Here is a 22,149-nt window from a genome sequence, read left to right on the forward strand (position 1 = left end):
CCCTCTTCCCTCAGACCCAGGAATCCAGGCCTCCAGCCCCTCCTCCCTCAGTTCCAGGGGTCCAGCCCCCAGCCCCTTCTCCCTCAGACCCAGGGGTCCAGGCCCCCAGCCCCTTCTCCCTCAGACCCAGGGGTCCAGGTCCCCAGCCCCTCTTCCCTCAGACCCAGGGGTCCAGGCCCCCAGCCCCTCCTCCCTCAGACCCAGGGGTCCAGGCCCCAGTCCCTCCTCCCTCAGTTCCAGGGGTCCAGGCCCCAGTCCCTCCTCCCTCAGTTCCAAGAGTCCAGGTCCCAGCTCCTCCTCCCTCAGACCCAGGGATCCTGGCCCCCAGCCCCTCCTCCCTCAGATCCAGTGGTCCCGGCCCCCAGCCCCTCCTCCCTCAGATCCAGTGGTCCCGGCCCGCAGCCCCTCCTCCCTCAGATCCAGTGGTCCCGGCCCCCAGCCCCTCCTCCCTCAGATCCAGTGGTCCTGGCCCCCAGCCCCTCCTCCCTCAGATCCAGTGGTCCAGACCCCAGCCCCTCCTCCCTCAGACCCAGGAGTCCCAGCCCCCAGCTCCTCCTCCCTAATTCCCATGGTCCCAGCCCGCAGCCTGGCCACACCTGCACACAGTCTGTGTTGTACTTCCGGCAGACCTCTTCCACTGACATCTTGTGCTCTGTCTGAGGAACAGGAGTTTGGGGAAGACGATGAGTGCCTAGGCCAGCCAGGAACTGGTGAGGCTCTCTGGGAGGGTGTGCGGGCAGAGGGCAAGGCTTACCATAGCCACCTCCTTCTTGAGGTCATCCAGGTCCCGGCGCTCCTTGCCCTTGTTCTTCTTGGGCGAGTCCTTGTCATCTTTCTTGTCCTGCGAGGTGGCGATACGATAGCTGTCAGAGTCACCAGACTGCGGGCGAGAAGGGGTTCCAGGGGGACACCGGCCCTCCGTGCCCCGGCTATCCTCCTGGCCGGTGCCCCTGCATCTCTGGGTGGGGGTCTCTGCCTCTCGGAGTCTCCCTGTGTCTCCTGGCACCTCTGGATGACCTCACTTCCTTTCTGCCTCTGGTGACTCTCAGGCCTCGGTGAGTCTCGTCTGCTCCGATCGGCTTCCCTGTCTCTGGTTCTGTGTGTCTCTGAGTCTCTGTCCCCGAAGGTCCCTGTCTGGCTTCTGCCTATGTTTCTGTCTCTCTCTGTTTCTGTGCCCATCTGCGGGTCTTTCCCCTTCTGTGTTCTGTGTCTATGTGACTTTGTTTTTGTTTTTTGAAACAGTGTCTCACTCTGATGCCCAGGCTGGAGTGCAGAGATCACAGCTCATTGCAGCCTCAACTTCTGAGGCTCAGTGATCCTCCCACCTCGGCCTCCTGTGTAGTTGGGACTACAGGTGTGTGCTAATTTTTAATTTTTTTCTAGAGATAGGGTCTCACTATGCTGCCCAGGCTGGTCTCTAACTCCTGGACTCAAGCGATCCTCCTGCTTTAGCCTCCCAAAGTATTGGAATTACAGGTGTGAGCCACTGTGCCCCGCCTCTATGTGACATTTTAACTCTGCTTCTGTCTCTTCTTCCCTCTCCCTGGCCCTGTCCAATCTTCCTACATATCTGTCTTTTCTATGTCTCCATCTGTATCTCTCTCTATCTCTTTCTCCTCTGTCTGTCTCCCTTGATGTGTCTCTCTAGGTCTGTTTGTGGCTCTTGGTCTTATTGTTTTGTTTCATCATCTCTCTGTCTCCTGTCTCTTTATCTCTCCATCTCTGTATCTCTATCTCTGCAAGGCTGTTTCTCTCCCTCGATAGCTCTCTCTCTATCACTCTGATCTCTTTATGTTGTCCCTGTCATTCTCTATCCTGATCCCAGTCTCTGGGTCTCTCTGCATATGTCTTTCTATGATTTTGTCTCTCTCTGATATCTGGTTCTTTCTGTCTCTCTGTCTTGCATGATGTCTGTCTCCATCTCTTGGCTGTCTCTCCCCAGGTCTGGCTGAGTTTCTGTCTCTCTGGGTTCTTATTTCCCTCTGAGTTGGCGTTTCAAGGATCAGTACTTTCTGTCTGTCTTTTTCCACCTTTCGGTCTGTCTCCCTCTGTCATTGTGTCTCTATCTTCCTCTCTCAAGCTGTCTCCTCTGGGACGCTCACATCTCTCCCTACCTGTCTCTTCTCCTGTTTCAACCTCTCTGTCTCTCTGATCTCTCTCTCTCTGGGATCTGCCTATCTCTGTCTCTCTCCCACTCTCTCTGGGATCTCCTCTCTATCTCTGAATCTCTCCTCTCTCACTATCACTAAGATCTCTCTCTCTCTCTCTCTCTCTCTGTCTCTCTTTGGAATTTTCCTTTCTGTCTCTCTCGAATCTTCTGTTCCCCTCCTTCCCCATATATCTCTCATCCTTTTTCTCTCTCTCACTGTCTCATCCTGGGATTTTCCTCTCTATCTCTGTCTCTTTCTCCCACTGTCTGTCTCTCTGGGATCTCCTCAATACCTCTCTCTCTTAATGTCTCTCTCTCTGAGACCTTCCCCTCTCTCTCTCCCCATATATATATATATATATATATATAGGATCTTTCTCTCTCTGTCTCTTTCTCTCACTTTCTCTCTGGGATCTTATTCTCTATTTCTGCCTCTCTGAGATCTCCTCTCTGTCTCTGGGATCTGCCTCTCTCTCTCTGTCTGTCTGTATCTCTGTCTCTGTCTCTCTCACTGTCTCCCTCTGGGACCTTCCTCTATCTCTGTCTCTGTCTCCCTGTCTCTGTCTCTCTCTGGGATCTCTGTTAAGGACGCCCATGGAGCGTCCTTAACAGAGGCTGGGCATGGCCAGGTCCCTGGAGGACACAGCAGGAGAGCGAGAGGCAGAAGCCCTAGTCCTGGCTTGAACTGCGCATGGTGTGAGTGCTTGAAGTTCCAGTTTGGGAGCCTGGGCGGATGGGGAGGGCAGTGTCCGAGGCTGGTGGGAGGGGTGGGGCGAGGCTGGGTGCTGCGAGGGCTGCTGACAGGTCCTGCAGGCCCAGGGCCAAGCTGGGATCCGAGGCTCAGCGCGGCTCAGCACTAATCTCCTCGTGACCTTGCAGAGGGCCTGAGCTGCCTGCTGTCTGCCCCCAGACCCAGACGCTGAGTCGGAGGGTGGGGGTGTGCAGGGAGGGGCAGCAGGCTGGAGATCTGGGAGCCTCAAGAAGGGGTGCAGGGGGTGGGAGGGAGGCTTGGCCCCATGCCAGCCCTGCAGCAGCACTGCGTCTCAGATGCGGAGGCACAGAGGCTTGGGGGACGGGGAGACCATCTTTCATACTCCCCTGCAGTGCCAGGGGTGGTCTCAGCTTTGCCGGACAGGGTAGACCCAGGGATGGAGAGACATGGAGAGATGGAGAGTTGTGGAGCTACAAAGGCCTGGGGTCAAGTCCTGTGCAGGAGGCCAGGAGAGGAGTGAGATGGGGGTCAGGAGAGAGAGAGAGGGAGAAAATCAGCTGCCTACCCAGAAACCTTAGTGAAGGCTGGGAGCTGATGCTTGGGGCCCCATAAAAGCTAAGGCCAGGGCCGGACTTTCAGATCCTGAGAGAGGCTGGGGTCCTGGACCCCTGGGTCTGAGGGAGGAGGGGCTAGGGGCCTGGACCCCTGGGTCTGAGGGAGGAGGGGCTGGGGGCCTGGACCCCTGGGTCTGAGGGAGGAGGGGCAGGGGCCTGGACTCCTGGATTGAGGGAGGAGGGGATGGGCCTGGACTCCTGGTCGGAGGGAGGAGGGGTCTGGGGGTCTGGACTCCTAGTCTGAGGGAGGAGGGGCTGGGGGCCTGGACCCCTGGGTCTGAGGGAGGAGGGAGGGCTGGGGGCCAGGACCCCTGGGTCTGAGGGAGGAGGGAGGGCTGGGGGCCAGGACTCCTGGGTAAGAGGGAGGAAGGGCTGGGGGCCTGGACTCCTGGTCTGAGGGAAGAGGGGCTGGGGGCCTGGACTCCTGGGTCTGAGGGAGGAGGGGATGGGCCTGGACTCCTGGTTGGAGGGAGGAGAGGTCTGGGGGGCTGGACTCCTGGTCTGAGGGAGGAGGGGCTGGGGGCCTGGACTCCTGGGTCTGAGGGAGGAGGAGCTGGGGACCTGGACTCCTGGGTCTGGGAGAGGAAGGTCTGGGGGCCTGGACTCCTGGTCTGAGGGAGGAGGGGCTGGGGGCCTGGACTCCTGGGTCTGAGGGAGGAGGGGATGGGCCTGGACTCCTGGTTGGAGGGAGGAGAGGTCTGGGGGGCTGGACTCCTGGTCTGAGGGAGGAGGGGCTGGGGGCCTGGACTCCTGGGTCTGAGGGAGGAGGAGCTGGGGACCTGGACTCCTGGGTCTGGGAGAGGAAGGTCTGGGGGCCTGGACTCCTGGTCTGAGGGAGGAGGGGCTCAGGGCCTAGACTCCTGGGTCTGAGGGAGGGAGGTCTGGGAGCCTGGACTCCTGGATCTGAGGGAGGAGGGGCTGCGGGCCTGGACTCCTGGGTCTGAGGGAGGAGGGACTGGGGCCTGGAATCCTGAGTCTGAGGGAGGAGGGGATGGGCCTGGACTCCTGGTTGGAGGGAGGAGGGGTCTGGGGGCCTGGACTCCTGGTCAGAGGGAGGAGGGACTGGGGGCCTGGACTCCTGGGTCTGAGGGAGGAGGGGCCGGGGGCCTGGACTCCTGGGTCTGAGGGAGGAGGGGCCGGGGGCCTGGACTCCTGGGTCTGAGGGAGGAGGGGCTGGGGCCTGGACTCCTGGGTCTGAGGGAAGAGGGGCTGGGGCCTGGACTCCTGGATCTGGGGGAGGAGGGGCTGGGGCCTGGACTCCTGGGTCTGAGGGAGGAGGGGCTGGGGTCTGGACTCCTGGTCTGAGGGAAGAGGGGCTGGGGCCTGGACTCCTGGATCTGGGGGAGGAGGAGCTGGGGCCTGGACTCCTGGTCTGAGGGAGGAGGGACTGGGAGCCTGGACTCCTGGCTCACCCTGGCCCTGGCCTTGGCTCCTGCTCGCCCTTGCCATGATCAGACCCCAGCGGGCTCCCATCTGTTGGAGTGCAGAGCTGAGGCTTTCCCAGTCAAGGCAGGAGGCCCAGATGGGCGCACTGTGGGGCGGGAGCACCTCCAAGGGTGGGGGCCACGCCTGTCTCGCTGTGGCCGCCTCTGCAGCTCCTTGCCATTTTCCGTGCTGTCCGCCTCTCCCTGATCTGGCGCCAGCTCCCGCAGCCTCTCTGCGCCTGGGCCAGCCTCCCCTCCCCCTCGCAGGGGACCTGGCCCACATCTCTGGCTGTCTCTCCCTTGACCTCCCCCTTTGCCCTCTGCCTCTTCTTCCTTTCCCTCAGACTGACTGTGGTTGCCACTAGATAGGAAATATCTGTCCTTGTGTCTCTTTCTCTGAGCCTCAGTTTCTCATTTTCTCTCTCAATGTCTCTCCATGTGTCTCAGACATGTCTCTCTGCTTCTCTGTCTCTTTCTCTCTATGTCCATGTCTCTTTCTCTGTCTCTTTCAGAGCATCTCTGTCTTTCCATGTGTCTCTGTCTTTCCTTCCCATGTCTAAGCTGCCTTCATTTCTCCTCTCGTCCCCACTCCTTTTCCTAAGACCACCCTCCCACCACTTCCTTCTCTAGGGCTTTTAGCATCAGTCTTCTCCCAATCCATCCACAGTTTCCCTCACTCCATCCCACTTACCTGACAGCCATCACTGACTACCCCTTTCTCCCTTCTCTCCCCTAGTCCTGGCCCAACCCAATCCTCCTTCCCAGCCCCCTTGGCCCACCCTGCCCCACCCCACAGAGCTGCACCCCATCCCCCGCCTCCATCTCTGGGCCCATCAGCCTTTTATCCGCCATCTTTCTCCCTAGTCCTCATATTCTCCCTCCACTGGCCTCTCCCGCCCTCTTCATCCCACCTACCTCCACCCACCCCCTCCTCTCCTGATTCCCCCTCCCTTCAGCCCCGCCCCAGACACACAGGGAGGAATCCAGGGCTGCAGCAAGGGTCAGGTGGTCAGCCAGGGAGGGAGGCGGCATCTGCTGGAGAGACTCACAGACAGACAAGGACACACGGACACAGAGGCAAGGACACAGCCAGGCATGCACGCTCCCCACTACACAGTTGCACACGCACACCCTCATCTGTGCACTCAGTCTCCCCACCTTGGCTCTCCTGTTCCTCTCCTCCTCCCAGCCTCCCATGCCTGCTCCTCTACATGAGGGGCTGTACACACACACACACTGCAGCCCCACGCTGCGACACTGCGGAGCCTGCACGCGCACACACACACACACACACACACACACACACACACACACACACTGCAGAGCTCCCCCATCCAGGCCTGGAAGGAGAAAGAGAGGTCATCTGGTGTCCATCCCAAAGCCTGGACCTATCTGCACCCTGCCAGGGAAGCAGGAGGGCCTCAATAACCCCAGACGCACTAACATGAGCTCTCACAGACACACCCAGATGCGACTGCAGACTTTCAGACACTACGGGCCCCACACACTCGCTGCCAGGGCCTGACCGAGCCAGCAGCTCTCATACACACATGCAACCGTGCACATGCAACCGCACAAGGTCAGGCGGAGATGCTGAGGGCTGGCCCACGACCTCGCTGATCCCCGCACACAAAGCCATGTCAACGTGCGCCACAGACCCCCCGCCGCTCCCTGCGGCCCCGCGCACACATTCGCAGCAGCCCCACGACCACATGCATTGGCCGGGTCAGCCGGCTTCCCGGGTCTCGCAGGCCTGGCCCCGGAGGGCAGGGGTTCCGGCGCCCCCGCCCCCCGCGCACACCCAATGTCACCGGCCCCACAATGTCACACGGAAGCGGCGCTCAGCCGGCCCAGCACCTACCCCCATCTTGGCGGCTCCGCTGGGTGAGAGCCGGGCGGGCGGGGCGGGGGCCTCTGGGAGGGCTCAGGCGCAGGCTTGGGCTGGGGGCCTCTGCAGCGCCCGCGCCTCGGTCGGTGCGCGCGTCCGTCCGTCCGTCCGTTGGTCCCACCGCACAGAGGCTGCGGCGGCCGCCGCCTCCGCCTCCTCATATGCCCGCGTCCACGGGAGGGGGGCGGCGCTGGCCAATCAGGGGCGCCGCCGTGCAGACGGACGGCCGGCGGCCCCACCCCCGGTACTGCAGCTGTCCTCCCCCTGGGCTCCGCAAAGTGGCGGCGCGGCCGCGAAAGAGGAGCGCTGCGGGGGTGGGGGGATTCCCGGAGACCCCCGCAATAGGGGACCTGGAGACCCCCTCAATACGGGGTAGGGCCTCCAAGGAGGGGCGCTCAGGGAAAGAGAACCCCGGAAATCCTCTCATTGTGGGGGTGTGCCACCACCGAGAAGGGTACGCTGTGGGGGGGCGGGTGGTGACACGGGGTGGGAGGAAAACCCGGTGAATCACTGCAGTGTGGCACCAGGGCCCCTGGAGACGGTGGGGGGTGGTGCTGTTCAGGGAGCGGGCCCTGCAGGAGGTGAAGTTGGAGGGGAACACAAGAGAGCAAGAAAGGCAATTGAGGAGGGGAGATGGGGGGAGGAGCCCGGAGATTCCTTCACTGTGGGTGCCCCCCCACTACGCCTGAGCTATCCAATGAGCCACAACCACACAGGGTATACGGGAGACACAACACGGTGGAGGATGGCCCCAGGAGACCCAGAAAATGCCCAGTGTCACAGTTACACAGGACCATCACACTCATAGCCCAGACGCTAGGGACATGCACACACCACAGGGTTGCACTCACATTCCATCACATGCCAGCATGTGCCCTCACACACATACCACCCCATCACACACAGAGTCTCAAACATATAGAAGTGAAACACACACAAGGCACACACCTTACACACCCATCATACCACAAGATAATCACAATCACAGTCACAAAGTGCTGTGCAGACTAACATGGACACTCCGAAAATCACAGACTCACACATCACACACTCTACCACACCTGACCTCCCACCATTTCACATAGAGACCCACACCGTGCAACCCAGAAACCAAAACACACCTGCACTCAGCACCATCACACACACACAGGCTTCACACTGCCTCCAGACACATTACATCAGCCTTTGTGGACATCGTTGCATGATCCCACAATGTTGTACACATCCTCACACACACTGCTCCCTAGTGTGTCTGGGCATGAGCAACAGCCCACAGTGCAAAATTGCCAATGCTAACTGTGAATGACAGACAAAAAGGTGCACACACTTACACACAGCACAATAATTCAAACACAAGTCACACGACACCCACACATCTCCCACACATACACACATCACGTTATTGCAGCACTATCGCAGACATCTTTGTTGCACCTCCAAACACACCCCAACGCCCTCACCCACATGACACACAGCCCTCATCACAGTATATGTACACACACAGACGCACAGCCGGCACCCACACCCCAGGCCTGCCGCCGACACACAACACCCCATCAGTCACCCCACTGGATCCCAAGAAGTTGAGGCCTCCCCACTCACTCCAACACCACTTTGTTCTAGGAGGAACACCCCAGACTCTCCCTGGGGATGGTAGAAGAGGAAGAGAGAGAGACACAGAGAGCATTTGACCTTGTAGCTTTCTCAGAATGTGGGTATCCTCTCCACCTATGGGAAAGGAGATGTAGGAGACACAGGCAAGGGATGGGGAGTGAGCTTGGTGTGTGAGGGTGGGTGGGTGAAGGTTGAGGACCTGGTGCAAGGAAATGTGTGAAAGGCTGAAGGCCAGAGAGAGGTACAAAAACAGAGACAGAGATTCAGAGCCACAGCATATGAACAGAGATAGGGCCAGAGAGTGAATGGAGACTTTCCCCAGTGCCCAGAGCCCCATCCCAATCCCGTCCTCTGACCCGTCCCCATCTTTCTCGCTGTCCTTTGTTGCCATGGTAACAGGGAGGCTGCCTCTGCAGCAAAGGAGGTTGGGCCTGCAGACTGGGCTGTTGCCATGGAGACTGGGAAAGGGGGAGGAGCCACATCTTTTAACCCAGATGCCTCGCCCCCAGATGCCCCCTCCCCAACTCTGCCCTCTTCCTGGGGGAGGGAGAGCCTATCAACATATCCTCCGTTCCTTCTCTTGACACCTTGGCCTAGAGGCATGGGCCTGGACCATCGAGAATGGGATTGGGGAGATGGAGAAGCCTGGGGAGGTGGGAGAGGCCTGGATTCCAGGAGATTCTAGGCTCTCTCTACTCTTGCTCTCCAGCTGGGCCGGGGGAGGCCTCAAGTCCTTCCCATCCCACCTCAGACACAAGCTCACGTCCCCCCTCATGCACTTCCTCCTCAGGCACGAGCCTGATGAGACTGACGACTGTGCATCGTGCTCCCGGTGAGGCTCTGCAGAAGTGAGGGGGGGGCGGTGAGGAGGAAAGACTGGGAAGGTCACAGGGATAAAGGGAGATAGGGGAGATAGATGTGAGAGGCGGAAGGAGAGACACAGGGGGAGAAACAGACAGGCAGCCCAGAACCAGAGAGAGGCAGATACAGACAGATTGAAAAAGACAGAGAGATTGGCAGATGCAGAGATGAGAACACGGAGACAGAGCAACGGAAGAGTTCAGTGAAGGTGACAGAGACAGAGGGAGGTAGAGAGCCAGGCAGAGACAGGCTTGGTAAACTAGGGAGACTCAGAGATAAAGGCCAGGGGGAGACTCTGAGCAGAAACCTGGTAGGGGATGGGGGACTCAGAAATGGGGGAGAGACCCCAGAGGGAACTGGCCTCGAGGCATTGGGACAGAGAAGGGGAGAAACCAAAAATGTCTGTAATCATGTTCTTCTAGTCACCTCGACAGTCCAGCCCAAGGGCAGAAACATTGATTGGAGTGTGTAAGAGACAGAGATGTAAGACAACAAAGAGAGGCTGGTGCCCGCCCCCACACCTGTCCGAGGGGCACACAGGCCACCAGGGTCTGAGACGCAGAAGGGGACGGGTGGCGACGGGGGGCGCTGTGTGTGGGGAGGGGTCTCCCGAGGTGTGGCCGGCCTGCCAGGACTGCGCAGGACAGGCAGGCCCTGGAGGACAGTCGGGAGCGCTGGGCTGAGGCTGGCCAACTGGGTGCTGAACGGACAGCTCCCAAGCCCCAGGCCGCCGCCCAGGGATCGGCCCAGCCTCGCTTTCTCTGGGACCCTTCCAGTCAGGTTTTCCTCTCCGTTCCAGCCCCCTCCAGGCTCCATTTAGTTTTTTATGGCTTCCTGTCTCTTGCCTCAATTCCAGGTGTCTCTTACCCTCCCGCTTCACCTCTGGTCTCAGCCCTCTATTCCTTCTCCACCTCACCCAGCCTCTCTCCCTGTCTCGCCGGCTCTGTGTCCCCCAGCTCTCTCTCCCCATCCCTCTCCCGCCCACTCTGCCCCCTTCGTTGTCTCTCCCCATCTCTGTCTCTCGCCATCCCTCCATCTCTCCCTTTCTGCTCGGCCTCGTTTTGACTCTTGCTGTGTGACCTTCACTCGTCCTTCCTCAGCTGCAGTTTCCACAGAAACCTCCGGCGGGGCGAGGGAGGGCGGGGACAGAAGGCGGACCCACCTTTCTCCTGCGCCATCAGCCCTTCAGCCTCTCCCACCCCTGCCAGCCCGCCCACCCCCCCAGTCTACTGGGATTCCTCACTTCCTCTAGACTTGGGGGCTGGGGAAGTACATTTTCAACAGAAACACGGGGGTCACAGTCACAGACAGTTGAAGATGGCCTCGCGGATACGTGCACACACTATCACAACGTCACTGAATCACCCCGGCCCAGGCACACACTCGCCACCCCAGGCACGGCCACACTCAACAGCTCACTGGCCCTCCCCTCCCCCAGCCCCATCTGCTTTCTTTCTGTGTCTCCGCTTCCGGTGTCTCCGCGTCTCCAGATCCCTGCATCTCTCCATCTGTCTCAGGGTCTCTGTCGCAGCCTCCCTCTGTCCTGAGAGAAGGTCAGTGGAGAGGGGCCAGGTGCTGGAACCCCGGCTGGCCTGCAGCCTGTAGGCAGGGCCGAGGGTGGAGAGAGCATAGAAGTAACCATCGAGGCTCACTCCGGTTCTCGGCAGGTGCCCCAGAGACCCAAGCCTCCAATGCCCTCACACCCCCAGGAAATGAGAGCCGGTATCCCCAGTTCTGGGGTTTTGTTCTTTTTTTTATTCCAACAGGGGCTGAGATGTGGCAAGGGGAGGGATGGGGGCCCAACTGACCCCCTCCCTGGGGGGGTCTCATAGAAATTCCAAGGTTTCTCCCCCCAAAAAAGAGAGGAAGAGAAGAGTGGAGGGGCACCAGGGGACACCCATCTGTCCAGAGGCCCTCCCCACCTCCAGAAGCGTGGGGGGCTGCGTCAAGTCTTGGGAAGTCTGAGCAGTTCCAGAATGGGGTCCTCCCCGCTGACTGCTTTCCGCTTCCCAGAGCGGCCCCCGAAGTCCCCAGCCCCTGGAGTCCTCGGTTCCTGCGCCCTTCTCGCCCGCGGCACCCTCTTGCGAGTCCACTGGGGGGCGCAGGCGGGCTCCAGAGCCGGGCCTCGGACTTCACCGGGAACCAAAGGCAAAATCGCGGCGTCCGGGGCGCCGGCGCACAAGTCCTGTCCCGCGCCCGCTGGGGGAGCGGGGACTGCTGGGGCCTGGGGCAGACCCCGTCCCTGCGGTCAGTTCGGGCGCCAGAACGGCCCCGCCCGTGGTCACTCGTGCTCCGCCAGCTCCCGGGAACCGGCGGGGCCAGGCCGCGGCCGGGGCGGGCTGGTGGCTTCGGTGGGGGCGCCCAGGCTACGCGGGGGCGCGCCGGCCCCCGAGGCCCGCAGCGCCTGGATGCGCCGGCACTCCTGGCAGACGCGCACGTGGGTGCAGGGGGTGGGGGCAGCGGGTCGGGCTCCGCTGGGGGGTCCCGGGTCGTCCAGGAGGCGCTGCGGGCCCCCGTGCGCGCCGCCCGCATCCCCGCCCGCGCCGGCCGAGTACAGCTTGCCGTTGCTGAGGCGCATCTCGCGGACTGCGCGCAGCGACAGCAGGGCCCGGCTCGGGCCGCCCGGGCGCCGGCGCCGGCGGGAACGCGACGTCTTGCGGCAAGACACGGCGTGGCGCAGCTCCTGCAGCATCTCCTGGCACACCGACACCTGGGGGCGGCGCGGGCGGTCACCGTCCCGGCGCAGTCCGCCTCCCGCCTCCCCCAGCTCCTCTCCACACCCCACTCCTCCTCCTCCTTTCTTCGGCCGGGTCTTTCTTCCTTCTGCCCTCGCTTCCCTTCCCACTTCTCTTCCCTTTATCCCCCACCCCCCCCGTTTTCTGCCTCCCCTCTCCACCTCTCCCTTCCTGTCTCCCCACTTATCTCCAATGTCTCCATTCTTCTCTGTGTTTGTTCCTGAATCTGCCCTTCACCTTCCACCTATGCTCCTCTCTTTCCTCTGGTCTTTTCACTCTAAATTTTCTCCAGTTCTTCCCTCCTGATTTCCCATCCTCTGCCCCCATCCATGCGTTCATTATTGCAAGGCATATTTACCCGTGGCCTGCTGTGTGCCTGGCACTGTTCTGGGCACTGGGGATATATGGCAGAGAACGAAACAGACAGAAGTCCCAGCCTTCGTGGAGGTTATACTCAAGTGTGCACACAGAAGATAACAAACATTCATGTAGTATGTTAGGCGCAATGAGTGCTTTGGAAAGAAAATCGGGAAGAGGCCTAAGGTGTATGGGTAGGGAGTGATGATGAATTCTGAGACAGGGCAGTCAAGGAAGACCTCACTGAGGGAAGGATCCTTAAATAAAGACAGGGTGAGCCACGTGGAAACCTGGGAGGCCAGCATGCTGGACAGATAACCAGGCAGGGCTGGAGTGTCCAGGTGGGAGCGACTTGGCACGTCTGAGGCACTGCAAGCAGGTCAGCCTGGCTGGAGGGGGGCGTGCACAGGGAAGACAGGGAAATGAGGTCAAAGGCGGGCTTGCTCTGCTAAGGCCCATAAACCATTGGAAGGATTTTTGGCTTTCATTCTGACAATCAGAATGGAAGAGTCAGATGGGAGCCATTGGAGAACTTTAGATACAGGACTGCTGTGTTTTCACAGGATCACTCTGGAGCTGTGTTGAGAACAGATTGTAGGGAGGCCAAGGGTAAGAGCAGGGAGTCCATGGAGGAAGCTATGACAATAACTCGGGCAGGAGATGGGGGTGGCTGGACCAGAGCGACCTGAGAAGGGGCTGGATTCTGGACATATTCTGAAGGTGAAGCCAATAGGATCTGCTAAGAGATCAGACACGGGGCATGGAAGAGAGGGAATAGTGAAACAAAAGTCCAATATTTTGGCCTGAGCAACTGGAAGGACCAAGTTGCCTCACGGGTGGGCAGAAGCCCAATATTGGACACATCGCATCACGTGCACACCTATCAGACATCCAAGTGGAGATGCCAAGTGTGGAGCTGAAGTTGCAGACCTTGGCTTCAGGGGAGACACATATTTGTGGGTTAAGGCAGGCAGCCCTCAAGATCCCACCTCCTGCATCCATACCCCTGTGTAATCCCCTCTGACAGCGTATCAGAGCTGGTCTGTGTGACCAACAGAATTAGGCTTGGCAATTGCACATTCTGTTCCACCTTGCTCTCTCTGATTACTCACCCTGGGGGATCTCAGCTGCCATGGTATGAGGACACTCAAACAGTCCTTGGAGAGGCCCTTGTTTGAGGAACTGAGGCCTCCTGCCAACTGCCATGTGAGTGTATTCATCGTGTTTTTTATTTTCTGTGTCTTAGGATGTTTTGACACTTTAAACATCTTGCAGGCTGGGGAGAGACTACCCCTCCCAGAACTAGCCAAGCCTTAGAGATAGCAGAGGGCTCAGCTGCCTTTCATGTGCAAACCAACCAATCCTGAGTCTATACCCCCAACCTCCCCTTTTACCTAACTCTCACATACCAAGCCAATATTCTTCCTGCCCTAAATCAACCCAGGGGCCAGGTACCAGATAACTAGGGCCAGCCCCTATAGCCCAGAGTCCACTGACATTATTCAAACTGGTCAGTTGTAAGCTGTTTACCCTGCCCTGCCTTGCCTTTCCTGAGGAAACCCCAATAAAGGGTGTGGGCTGCTGGCTCCTGCTTCTAGTGTTTCCCTTGTGTCCCCTTCTCCTGGGAAATGTTAAGGAATAAAAACCATTTTTCTTTCTTTTTCTTTTTGAGACAGTCTCACTCTGTTGCCCAGGCTGGAAGCAGTGGTGCGATCTCGACTCACTGCAACCTCCGCCTCCCGGATTTAAGTAATTCTCCTGTCTCAGCCTCCTGAGTAGTTGGGACTATAGGTGTGCACCACCATGCCTGGCTAATTTTTGGATTTTTAGTAGAGACAAGGTTTCACCATGTTGGCCATGCTGGTCTTGAACTCCTGGCCTCAGGTGATATGCCCTCCCAAAGTGCTTGGATTACAGGCATGAGCCACTACACCTGGGCAAAAATCATCTTTCAATGAAACTGGTCTCTCCATGTTGTCACTTGGCTACTTCCAGAAACTAAAATCCCATGGGGACATTTGGGACAGTGAGCCATCTTAGAAGGGAACCCTCCACCCCTTGTTGAGCCTTCAGACCACAGCAGTCTGGTCAAAAAACATGACTATGATCTCACCAGAGACCCACGGCAGCCAGAAACATTCAACTAAGCTGCTCCCAGGCTCTGGACCCACAGAAACTGTGAACCAATGGAAGCTGGCTTTTTAAAGCTGTTAAGGTCATTTTTATGATAGCAATAAATAACTAACACAAGAGTCACCAGCACATAGCGGGTCTTAAGAGCCATTTGGCTGGTGGGATCACCGAAGGAGTAGAGAAAGACCGAGAAGAGAAGCAGTATAAGGACTGAGCCCTGGAGCCCCACAACAGAGGCTGGGGAGAAAGAGAAACCCAACGAGGGAGTCTGGGAAGGAGTGACCAGAGAGGTGGGAGAAGGGGAAGAAGGGGCTTTGAGGACTGAGAGTGACTGGCTGTGCCGAAGCCCATTGCTACCTCATATAGATGAGGCCTGAGACCGGGAATTTCAGACGTGGAAGTGTTGGTGACAAGAGTGGCTTCAGTGGAGTGGCGGGGACAGATGCCAGACTGGAGTGGGGGCAAGAGGAAATGGGAGGAAAGAAGAAACTGGAAACATCAGGGAGACCCCCCACTGCTGCCAAGGCTGTAAAGAGAAGGGGAGAAAGTGGGTGGTGGCTGGGAGGGAAAGTGAGGTCGGGAGAGGGTTTCTTTAAGACTGGAGAAATGACAGCACATTTGTATGTCGGTGGCCTGAATCCAATAAAGAGAGGATAACTGATGCTGCAGGAGGAAAGGAGAGACTTGCTGGAGGGATGTCCTTGGGAAGGCAACCTGGACACAGGGGGAGGGCACCTTTACTAGCTTCATGGACAGCTCCTTCAGAGGAGTCCTCGAGCCAAGTGCAGAACACTGGCAGGCAGCTGGATGCAGAGCCAGGGTCTGGGGAGTAGATGTAAGGTCAGCCGCTGGATGTGAGGAGGGGAGGAAGGGCTGGAGGCTGACAGAGAGAGGGGAAGTGGGGAACCAGCAGTCCAGGGGTGCAAGAGCACAAATGGGTCTGAAAATGCAGGGGTGTGGCTGGGCGGCCCCCAGGGACACGGAAGCAGCCCTCCTGAACACGGTGTGGGACCAGACCAGGGCTATGTCCCCTTCAGGTTCCATCGTCTACTGTTTCCTCACCTGTTTATCCTTCTTTTTTTTTTTTTTTTTAATTTGAGACGGAGTTTCCCTCTGTCACCCAGGCTGGAGTGCAGTGGCACGATCTCAGCTTACTTCAGTCTCCACCTCCCGGGTTCGAGCGATCCTCCCACCTCAGCCTCCCGAGTAGCTGGGATTACAGGTGTGCGCCACCACGCCCAGCTAATTTTTGTATTTTTAGTAGAGACGGGGTTTCACCATGTTGGCCAGGCTGATCTTGAACTCCTGACCTCAGGTGATCAGCCCGCCTCAGCCTCCCAAAGTGCTGGGATTACAGGCGTGAGTCACTGCACCCGGCCCTGTTTCTTCTCTTATTTCTTCTTGCTTTTCTGCCTCTGTGGCTCCCCACATCCTGTCCCTCAACTCCTCTCCCTGCATCCTCATCGTTCCCTGTACCTACTTTTCCTCCTGTTCTTCCTCACGCGCTGATTCTCTGGCCCCATCAGCTCTCTTACTTCCCCACCTCCTGCATTCCTCCGCCCTTCTCACGATCCCCACCACCCTCCACGTATGGCTCCCAATGCCACGATCTTCACGCACCTCAGCCCCTGGGGGTCCCTGTTCCTGCCCATCCCCGCCCCCAGCCTCCTCACCTCCTCGGACTCTGCTGACCTCCGTGTGGACCATATGAATTCCATGACTGCCACGAAGACAGCAATGATGAGGCCACAGATGAGTACGACAAAAATGCCACCAATGTTCTCCATGCCCAAACCTGGGGGGCAAACGGAGTTGGGGAGTCATGGTGTCGGGGCCGTGTGGGAAGGGGGCTGGGAGGGGGCTGTGGGAAGGGGACACCACACGCAGAAGCTGACCTTTAGCTCGATGGTCCTCCTCCTTGGGGCACCGGCCCCCCTCCCACCATTTGCGCTTCAGGATCTCCAGCCGGTTGTTCTCCTGAAGCTGCAGGATGGCCAGTGTGATCTCATCCCGGAACGGGGAGCCTGGGTGGGCACATGAGGGGCTGGACCAGCCATCGGAGCCCCGCAGCCCTGCCCGCCCCAAACCCCAAACTGTGCCCTCACCACAGCCTTCCCCCGCTTCCACCACGTGCCTGGGGTCTTCCCTGTGGCCTCCCCTCACCCACCCCCACCCCACCCAGTCTCCTCTCAACCCAGCAGCCAGAGAGACAGTGTTAGGAAGAGTCACAGGCCACGCCTTTCCTGTGCTCAGGACTCTCCGTGGCTTCCTGTTGCAAGCTCCTCCCCTCAGCCACTCTCAGACACCCTCATCCCCACAGCTCTCAGCTCCAGCCCCACCAGCCTCCTGGATGCTCCCCAAATCCATCACACACAGTTCTGTCTTAGGACCTCTGCCTCTGCCTGGAATGTTCCTCTCCGCACTTCATCCAGGTCTCTGCCCACATGCTGGCTCCCCAGGGAGTCTATTCTGACGACTTTATTTAAAATGGCACCAAGCACCCCACTCCCTGTCAGTGTCTTCCCCTTAATTTACTTTGGAGCAGCTGTTACCACCTAACACTGTATTATATGGCTATGTGTTTATCATCTGTCATCTGCAGCCCCGTCAGGGTATCACAGCATCCAGTGCGGGACTTGGTATGCAGTAGGACACCAGACGAATCCCCATCCACACCTCACCCTGGACCACCTCTCCTCCCCACCCTCAAGTCCTGCCCTTAAGCTATCCTTGGGTTTCAACACCCCACACACCCTATTCTATACTTATTTCTTCATTGACTAAGATACTTCCTGACCATCTACCACAGAATCAGAGACATGGGCAGGTGAAGGTGATTAATATCTACCAGGCACCAACTGTGTGCCAGACCCTGGGTTTACTCAGGTCTTATGATGATCCTGTGGGGCAGGTATTCCCACCTGAGGCAAGTGTTTCTGAATGAGGAAAGCGATACACTTGCTTAAGGCTGTGCGCTGGGTCAGGGAGGAAACTGGGATTTCTTTTTTTTTTTTTTTTTGAGACAGAGTCTCACTTGGTTACCCAGGCTTGCATACAGTGGCATGATCATTGTTCACTGCCACCTCCACTTCCTGGGCTCAAGTGATCTTCCTACCTCAGCCTGTAGCTGAGACTACAGGTGCATACCACACCTGGCTAACTTTTTAATTTTTTGTAGAGACAGGGTCTTGCTATGTTGCCCATGCTGGTCTCAAACTCTTAGGCTCAAGTGATCCTTCTGGCTTGGCCTCCCAAAGCACTGGAATTATAGGCATAAATCACAGTGACCAGACGGAACTGGGATTTGAATCCAGGTCGGTGTGACTCCTGGGCCTGTCCTCCAAGCACTAACCTACACTGCTTCCCTGGCACCGACTCACCTACAAAGCTGCTAAGATCTGGGGCAATTTGCTATGCAGTAATAGATAACTAATACAGGTGTCATCAGTACGTGGATGATTTTAAAAGTCAAAATGCCAAAATTTGATGACAATTTGGTCATGATTTCCAGCACTGAGTCCTGGAAAAACATGTCCTGGGCCACACGACGTGGCTCATGTCTGTAATCCCAACACTTTGGGAGGCCGAGGCGGGCGGATTACCTGAGGTCAGGAGTTTGAGACCAGCCTAGCCAACATAGTGAAACCCCGTCTCTACTAAAAATACAAAAATTAGCTGGGCGTGGTGGCGGGGGCCTGTAATCCCAGCTACTCGGGAGGCTGAGGCAGGAGAATGGTGTGAACCCAGGAAGCAGAGCTTGCAGTGAGCCGAGATCGTGCCACTGCACTCCAGCCTGGGTGACAGAGCAAGACTCCGTCTCAAAAAAAAAAAAAAAAAAAAGTGTCCTGAAATGTAAATAGGCAATACAAGTCTCCCTACCAGATCCCTCCATCCTTCCCATCCATCTTACAAGCATTTTTCAAGCACCTGCTCTGAGCCAGGCTATAGGTTTTATGCAGGAAATAGGAAACAAATAAGACCAGGTCCTCACCCCCTCAAGGGGCCCTTGAGGGAAGACAGCAAGCCCCACCACCCACATATACTGAATTGTACACACAGTCTCACTGAATTCTCCCAATAGCTCTGCGAGGGCTGGATTGCTGCTAGGCCTGGTTTTGTAGGTTGGGGGCACAAAGGCTCAGGATGGTGGTGTCACCTGTCCAAGACCATACAGCCAGGAGGCCACATGCAACACACCCAGCCTGCCTCGGGGGTGCCTGGCCCGGTCCTGGGCCTGCTCACAGGTGGTTTCGGATGCCCATGGCCCCGCTGTGTTCCACACCACGCTGTGCCGTACCCAGCGGCATGCCGATGCCGTAGCCCTTGGTGTCGAGGAGTCCCCCAATCTGGGTGAGGTTGCAGTTGAGGCGCCGGTGGTACTCGTTCATGGTGGACTCGAGCAGGAAGGCATAGCGGGAGTTGAGGACGCGGGCGATGCCCTCTTCTGTGCTCTTGACGAACACGCTGGGCTGCTTCGACTGCATGTAGTTCCACATGCGCTGGTACGTTTGGTACCGTGAATTCTGGGCAGGGGAAGACAGGGGAGGGTCTTTCCAGCCGCTTCCTTTCCCCGAGCCCTTCCCGTCCTCCAGGAAGTCTCCCTCAACCCAGGAGAGTTCAAGGTGATCAAAGGAAGACAGAAAGAGCCAAAGCAGAGGAGAGAGATGAGACGGACAAACTGTCCAGGCCAGGTCCAAGGCATCCCCACAGCCACTGTGCCCACCACCCATCTGGGGGCCCGGTGAGTGCACCTCCACCTCCTCCCCCTTAATCCTCCAGCCAGTGACCCCTGCCCAATTCAGGCCTCCTTTAGACCACTAGGACCTCCCTGCCAAGCCTGCTTTCCTTTTCTTTCTTTCCCACCACCCCAAAATAAAAAGGATCAAGCACTTTTCACCTTGAAGGGCCTTCCCTTCTCTCTGTCAGCCCATATTCCTGGTCCCGACCCTTCCAGCAGCCTCCTTGATCCCATTTGGCCCATATGACATTGACATTTGATACCACATATGCCTCCCTGCCCTCATTCCCCAGTTCCCTAGCCAGCCAGCTGTGATCCCCATGACAGAACGTTTTCTGCTCCCCAGCCTCCAAAGCTGCTACTGATAGTCAGTCCCTCTGACCCAGGAGACCCTGCCCAGACCTATCCTGAGCTGCTCTGCATGGCAGGGATCCCAATACCATGCCCAAGAGGTTCTGGTAGCCCCACCTGGAAGAAGGTCATGGTGGAGCCAGCATGGATGGTGCCGTACTCGATGTTGGTCTGATCTGCCAGGTCATCGGCCGACTCCACAGGCACCTCCATGCGCTGCACGGTGAGGAAGGCGGCCAGGTTGGCCGTGTAGGAGGAGATGATGATCAAGGTGAAGGCCCACCTGAGGGGTGGGAGGGGTGAGCCATGGGCTGGAGCCACCCCTGCCACCCTGCCCCCGTGGCCATGCCCCCCATTGGTGGTGCCCCTCCCAAGTGACCCCAGCATCCAGAAGGCTCAGTGATTGCTGGGTGCAGAAGCAGGGAGTGTGGATTCTGAAGCCAGACTCCCTGGTTGTAAATATTGCATCTGGAGATTTCTACTTCCAGATATAAAAGAGTAAGATGGTCTGGAAATACCTTCCCACCATAAACAGCTAAAGAGCTGGATAGAATACACGAAACGTTTTTTGTTTGTTTGTTTGTTTTGAGACGGAGTCTCGCTCTGTCACCCAGGCTGGAGTGCAGTGGTGCGATCTTAGCTCACTGCAAGCTCCGCCTCCCGGGTTCACGCCATTCTCCTGCCTCAGCCTCCTGAGTAGCTGGGACTACAGGCGCCCGCCACCACGCCCAGCTAATTTTTTGTATTTTTTAGTAGAGATGGGGTTTCACCGTGTTAGCCAGGCTGGTCTTGATCTCCTGACCTTGTGATCCGCCTGCCTTGGCCTCCCAAAGTGCTGGGATTACAGCCATGAGCCACTGTGCCCGGCCTGTTTTGTTTTTTTGGTTTGTTTTTTGTTTTTTGTTTTTGTTTTTTTGAGACGGAGTCTTGCTCTGTCACCCAGGCTGGAGTGCAGTGGCACAATCTCAGCTCACTGCAAGCTCTGCCTCCTAGGTTCACACCATTCTCCTGCCTCAGCCTCCTGAGTAGCTGGGATTACAGGTGCCCTCCATCACACCCGGCTAATTTTTGTATTTTTAGCAGAGACGGGGTTTCGCCATGTTGGCCAGGCTGGTCTCAAACTCCTGACCTCAGGTGATCCACCTGCCTCAGCCTCCTAAAGTGCTGGGATTACAAGCGTGAGCGACCATGCCCGACCAGGAAACTATTTAAAGACATATTATTAGTTCTCAGCAGTGATGAAAGCCAACAGTCTGAAAACAGTGAGAATGAAGAGGATACTTTATGTTTTGTTGAAAATAGTGGCGAAAGGGAGTCATTAAGTGGAGACACAGAAAGTCTGTCATGTGACAATGCATTGTTTGTAATTGACACAACTCCTGGAATGAGTGCTGATAAAAATTTTTACTTGGAAGAGGAAGACAAAGCAAGTGAGGTTGCCACTGAGGAAGAAAAAGAAGAGGAAGAGGGTGAAAAAAGTGAAGAAGATTCATCAGACCATGACGAAAATGAAGATGAGTGTAGTGATGAAGAAGACTTACTAAATAGCACAAAGGCTAAACTTCTAAAGTTGACAAGCAGCAGCATAGACCCTGGTCTGAGTATCAAGCAGTTGGGTTGTTTGTATATTAATTTCAATGCAGATAAACTACAGTCTAACAAGAGAACCCTAACACAGATCAAGGAGAAAAAGAAAAATGAGCTTCTGCAGAAAGCTGTCATTACACCTGATTTTGAAAAAAACCACTGTGTTCCACCATATAGTGAATCAAAGTATGAACTTCAGAAAAAACGCAGAGAAGAACGACAAAAAACAGCAGGGGATGGCTGGTTTGGTATGAAAGCTCCAGAAATGACAAATGAACTGAAAAATGATCTCAAAGCACTGAAGATGAGAGCCAGCATGGACCCAAAGATTTTACAAGAAAAATGATAGAGATGGCTTCCCCAAGTACTTCCAGATTGGAACCATTGTTGACAATCCAGCTGATTTCTACCATTCACGAATTCCCAAGAAGCATAGGAAAAGAACTATTGTGGAAGAACTGCTGGCTGATTCTGAGTTCAGAAGATACAGCCGAAGGAAGTACTTAGAGATCATGGCTGAAAAAGCAGCAAATGCAGCAGGAAAAAAGTTCCGAAAGAAGAAGAAATTTCACAATTAAGATTTACCAAGCAAACTGCCACATTTTATATCGCCCCTTTATTTACTTATTAAAAGCGTTTTGAAAACTAACACCATCATCTAAATTAATTTACCATAGACTGGCCCTGTTCGTACAGGAATTTCTATTTGGAAAAAGTTGATTTGAGAATCGATTACATGCCCTTAGAAAATAGGGGTGTCTAAAAGACCCACCCTGGTGTAGACTCGTTAAGGGAAAAAAGGAAAAAGAATCTCAACCATTTTAAGATAACTGATGGTTTGTAAAGTTTTCAATGCTTAAAGAAAATTTAAAAGATAGGATAAAGTTTGCTAACATGTTCAAAGAACTTTATAAAAATGATCAAAGATATATAAACATTATTGTAATTTAAAAAAATAAAAATAAAAATAAAGACATAGGACAACA

The 22,149-nt window shown here is 56.5% G+C and overlaps 3 protein-coding genes, 1 long non-coding RNA gene and 1 pseudogene across 48 annotated transcripts in view; 2 read left to right on the forward strand and 3 right to left on the reverse strand.

Annotated features, from left to right (window-relative positions):
* ATP1A3 (ATPase Na+/K+ transporting subunit alpha 3) overlaps positions 1-6,922 on the reverse strand; it is a 31,239-nt gene extending 24,317 nt beyond the window's left edge. For 24 of the 32 annotated variants that reach the window (XR_013408617.1, XR_013408618.1, XR_013408619.1 and 21 more), the window contains exons 1-3: positions 6,761-6,922; positions 755-841; positions 597-656 (exon numbers count right to left, since the gene is read on the reverse strand). Coding sequence is in view for 11 of the 32 variants with exons in the window: in XM_077976294.1 (XP_077832420.1) it covers positions 597-656; positions 755-841; positions 6,761-6,766 (153 nt within the window). In the remaining 21 variants the exon portion in view is untranslated. 32 annotated transcript variants of the gene reach the window in all.
* Positions 1,366-5,670, reverse strand: LOC144337560 (uncharacterized). The gene is made up of 3 exons (XR_013410768.1): positions 5,349-5,670; positions 2,662-3,116; positions 1,366-1,944 (listed from the first exon to the last, which is right to left on the reverse strand). It is a non-coding gene; the product is annotated as an uncharacterized LOC144337560 (long non-coding RNA).
* The window catches only part of LOC144337526 (uncharacterized), a 211,581-nt gene continuing 195,881 nt past the window's right edge, over positions 6,450-22,149 (forward strand). The window contains exon 1 of the mRNA XM_077983107.1: positions 6,450-6,962. Coding sequence (XP_077839233.1) covers positions 6,450-6,962 — 513 coding nt within the window. The remainder of the gene's footprint in view (positions 6,963-22,149) is intronic.
* The window catches only part of GRIK5 (glutamate ionotropic receptor kainate type subunit 5), a 79,093-nt gene continuing 67,941 nt past the window's right edge, over positions 10,998-22,149 (reverse strand). For 12 of the 13 annotated variants that reach the window (XM_077982912.1, XM_077982915.1, XM_028838863.2 and 9 more), the window contains exons 16-20: positions 19,694-19,859; positions 18,785-19,010; positions 16,383-16,511; positions 16,161-16,282; positions 10,998-11,972 (exon numbers count right to left, since the gene is read on the reverse strand). In XM_077982912.1, coding sequence (XP_077839038.1) covers positions 11,544-11,972; positions 16,161-16,282; positions 16,383-16,511; positions 18,785-19,010; positions 19,694-19,859 — 1,072 coding nt within the window. In that variant the 3' untranslated portion in view covers positions 10,998-11,543. Of the gene's footprint in view, positions 11,973-16,160; positions 16,283-16,382; positions 16,512-18,784; positions 19,037-19,665; positions 19,860-22,149 lie in introns of all 13 variants that reach the window. The other variant, XM_077982910.1, reaches the window with a different exon arrangement.
* LOC144337527 (deoxynucleotidyltransferase terminal-interacting protein 2 pseudogene) lies at positions 20,293-21,812 on the forward strand (annotated as a pseudogene). Its single transcript, XR_013410725.1, has one exon. The product of XR_013410725.1 is annotated as a deoxynucleotidyltransferase terminal-interacting protein 2 pseudogene (transcript).

Source organism: Macaca mulatta, chromosome 19 (genome assembly GCF_049350105.2).
Source record: "Macaca mulatta isolate MMU2019108-1 chromosome 19, T2T-MMU8v2.0, whole genome shotgun sequence".
Taxonomy (NCBI): domain Eukaryota; kingdom Metazoa; phylum Chordata; class Mammalia; order Primates; family Cercopithecidae; genus Macaca; species Macaca mulatta.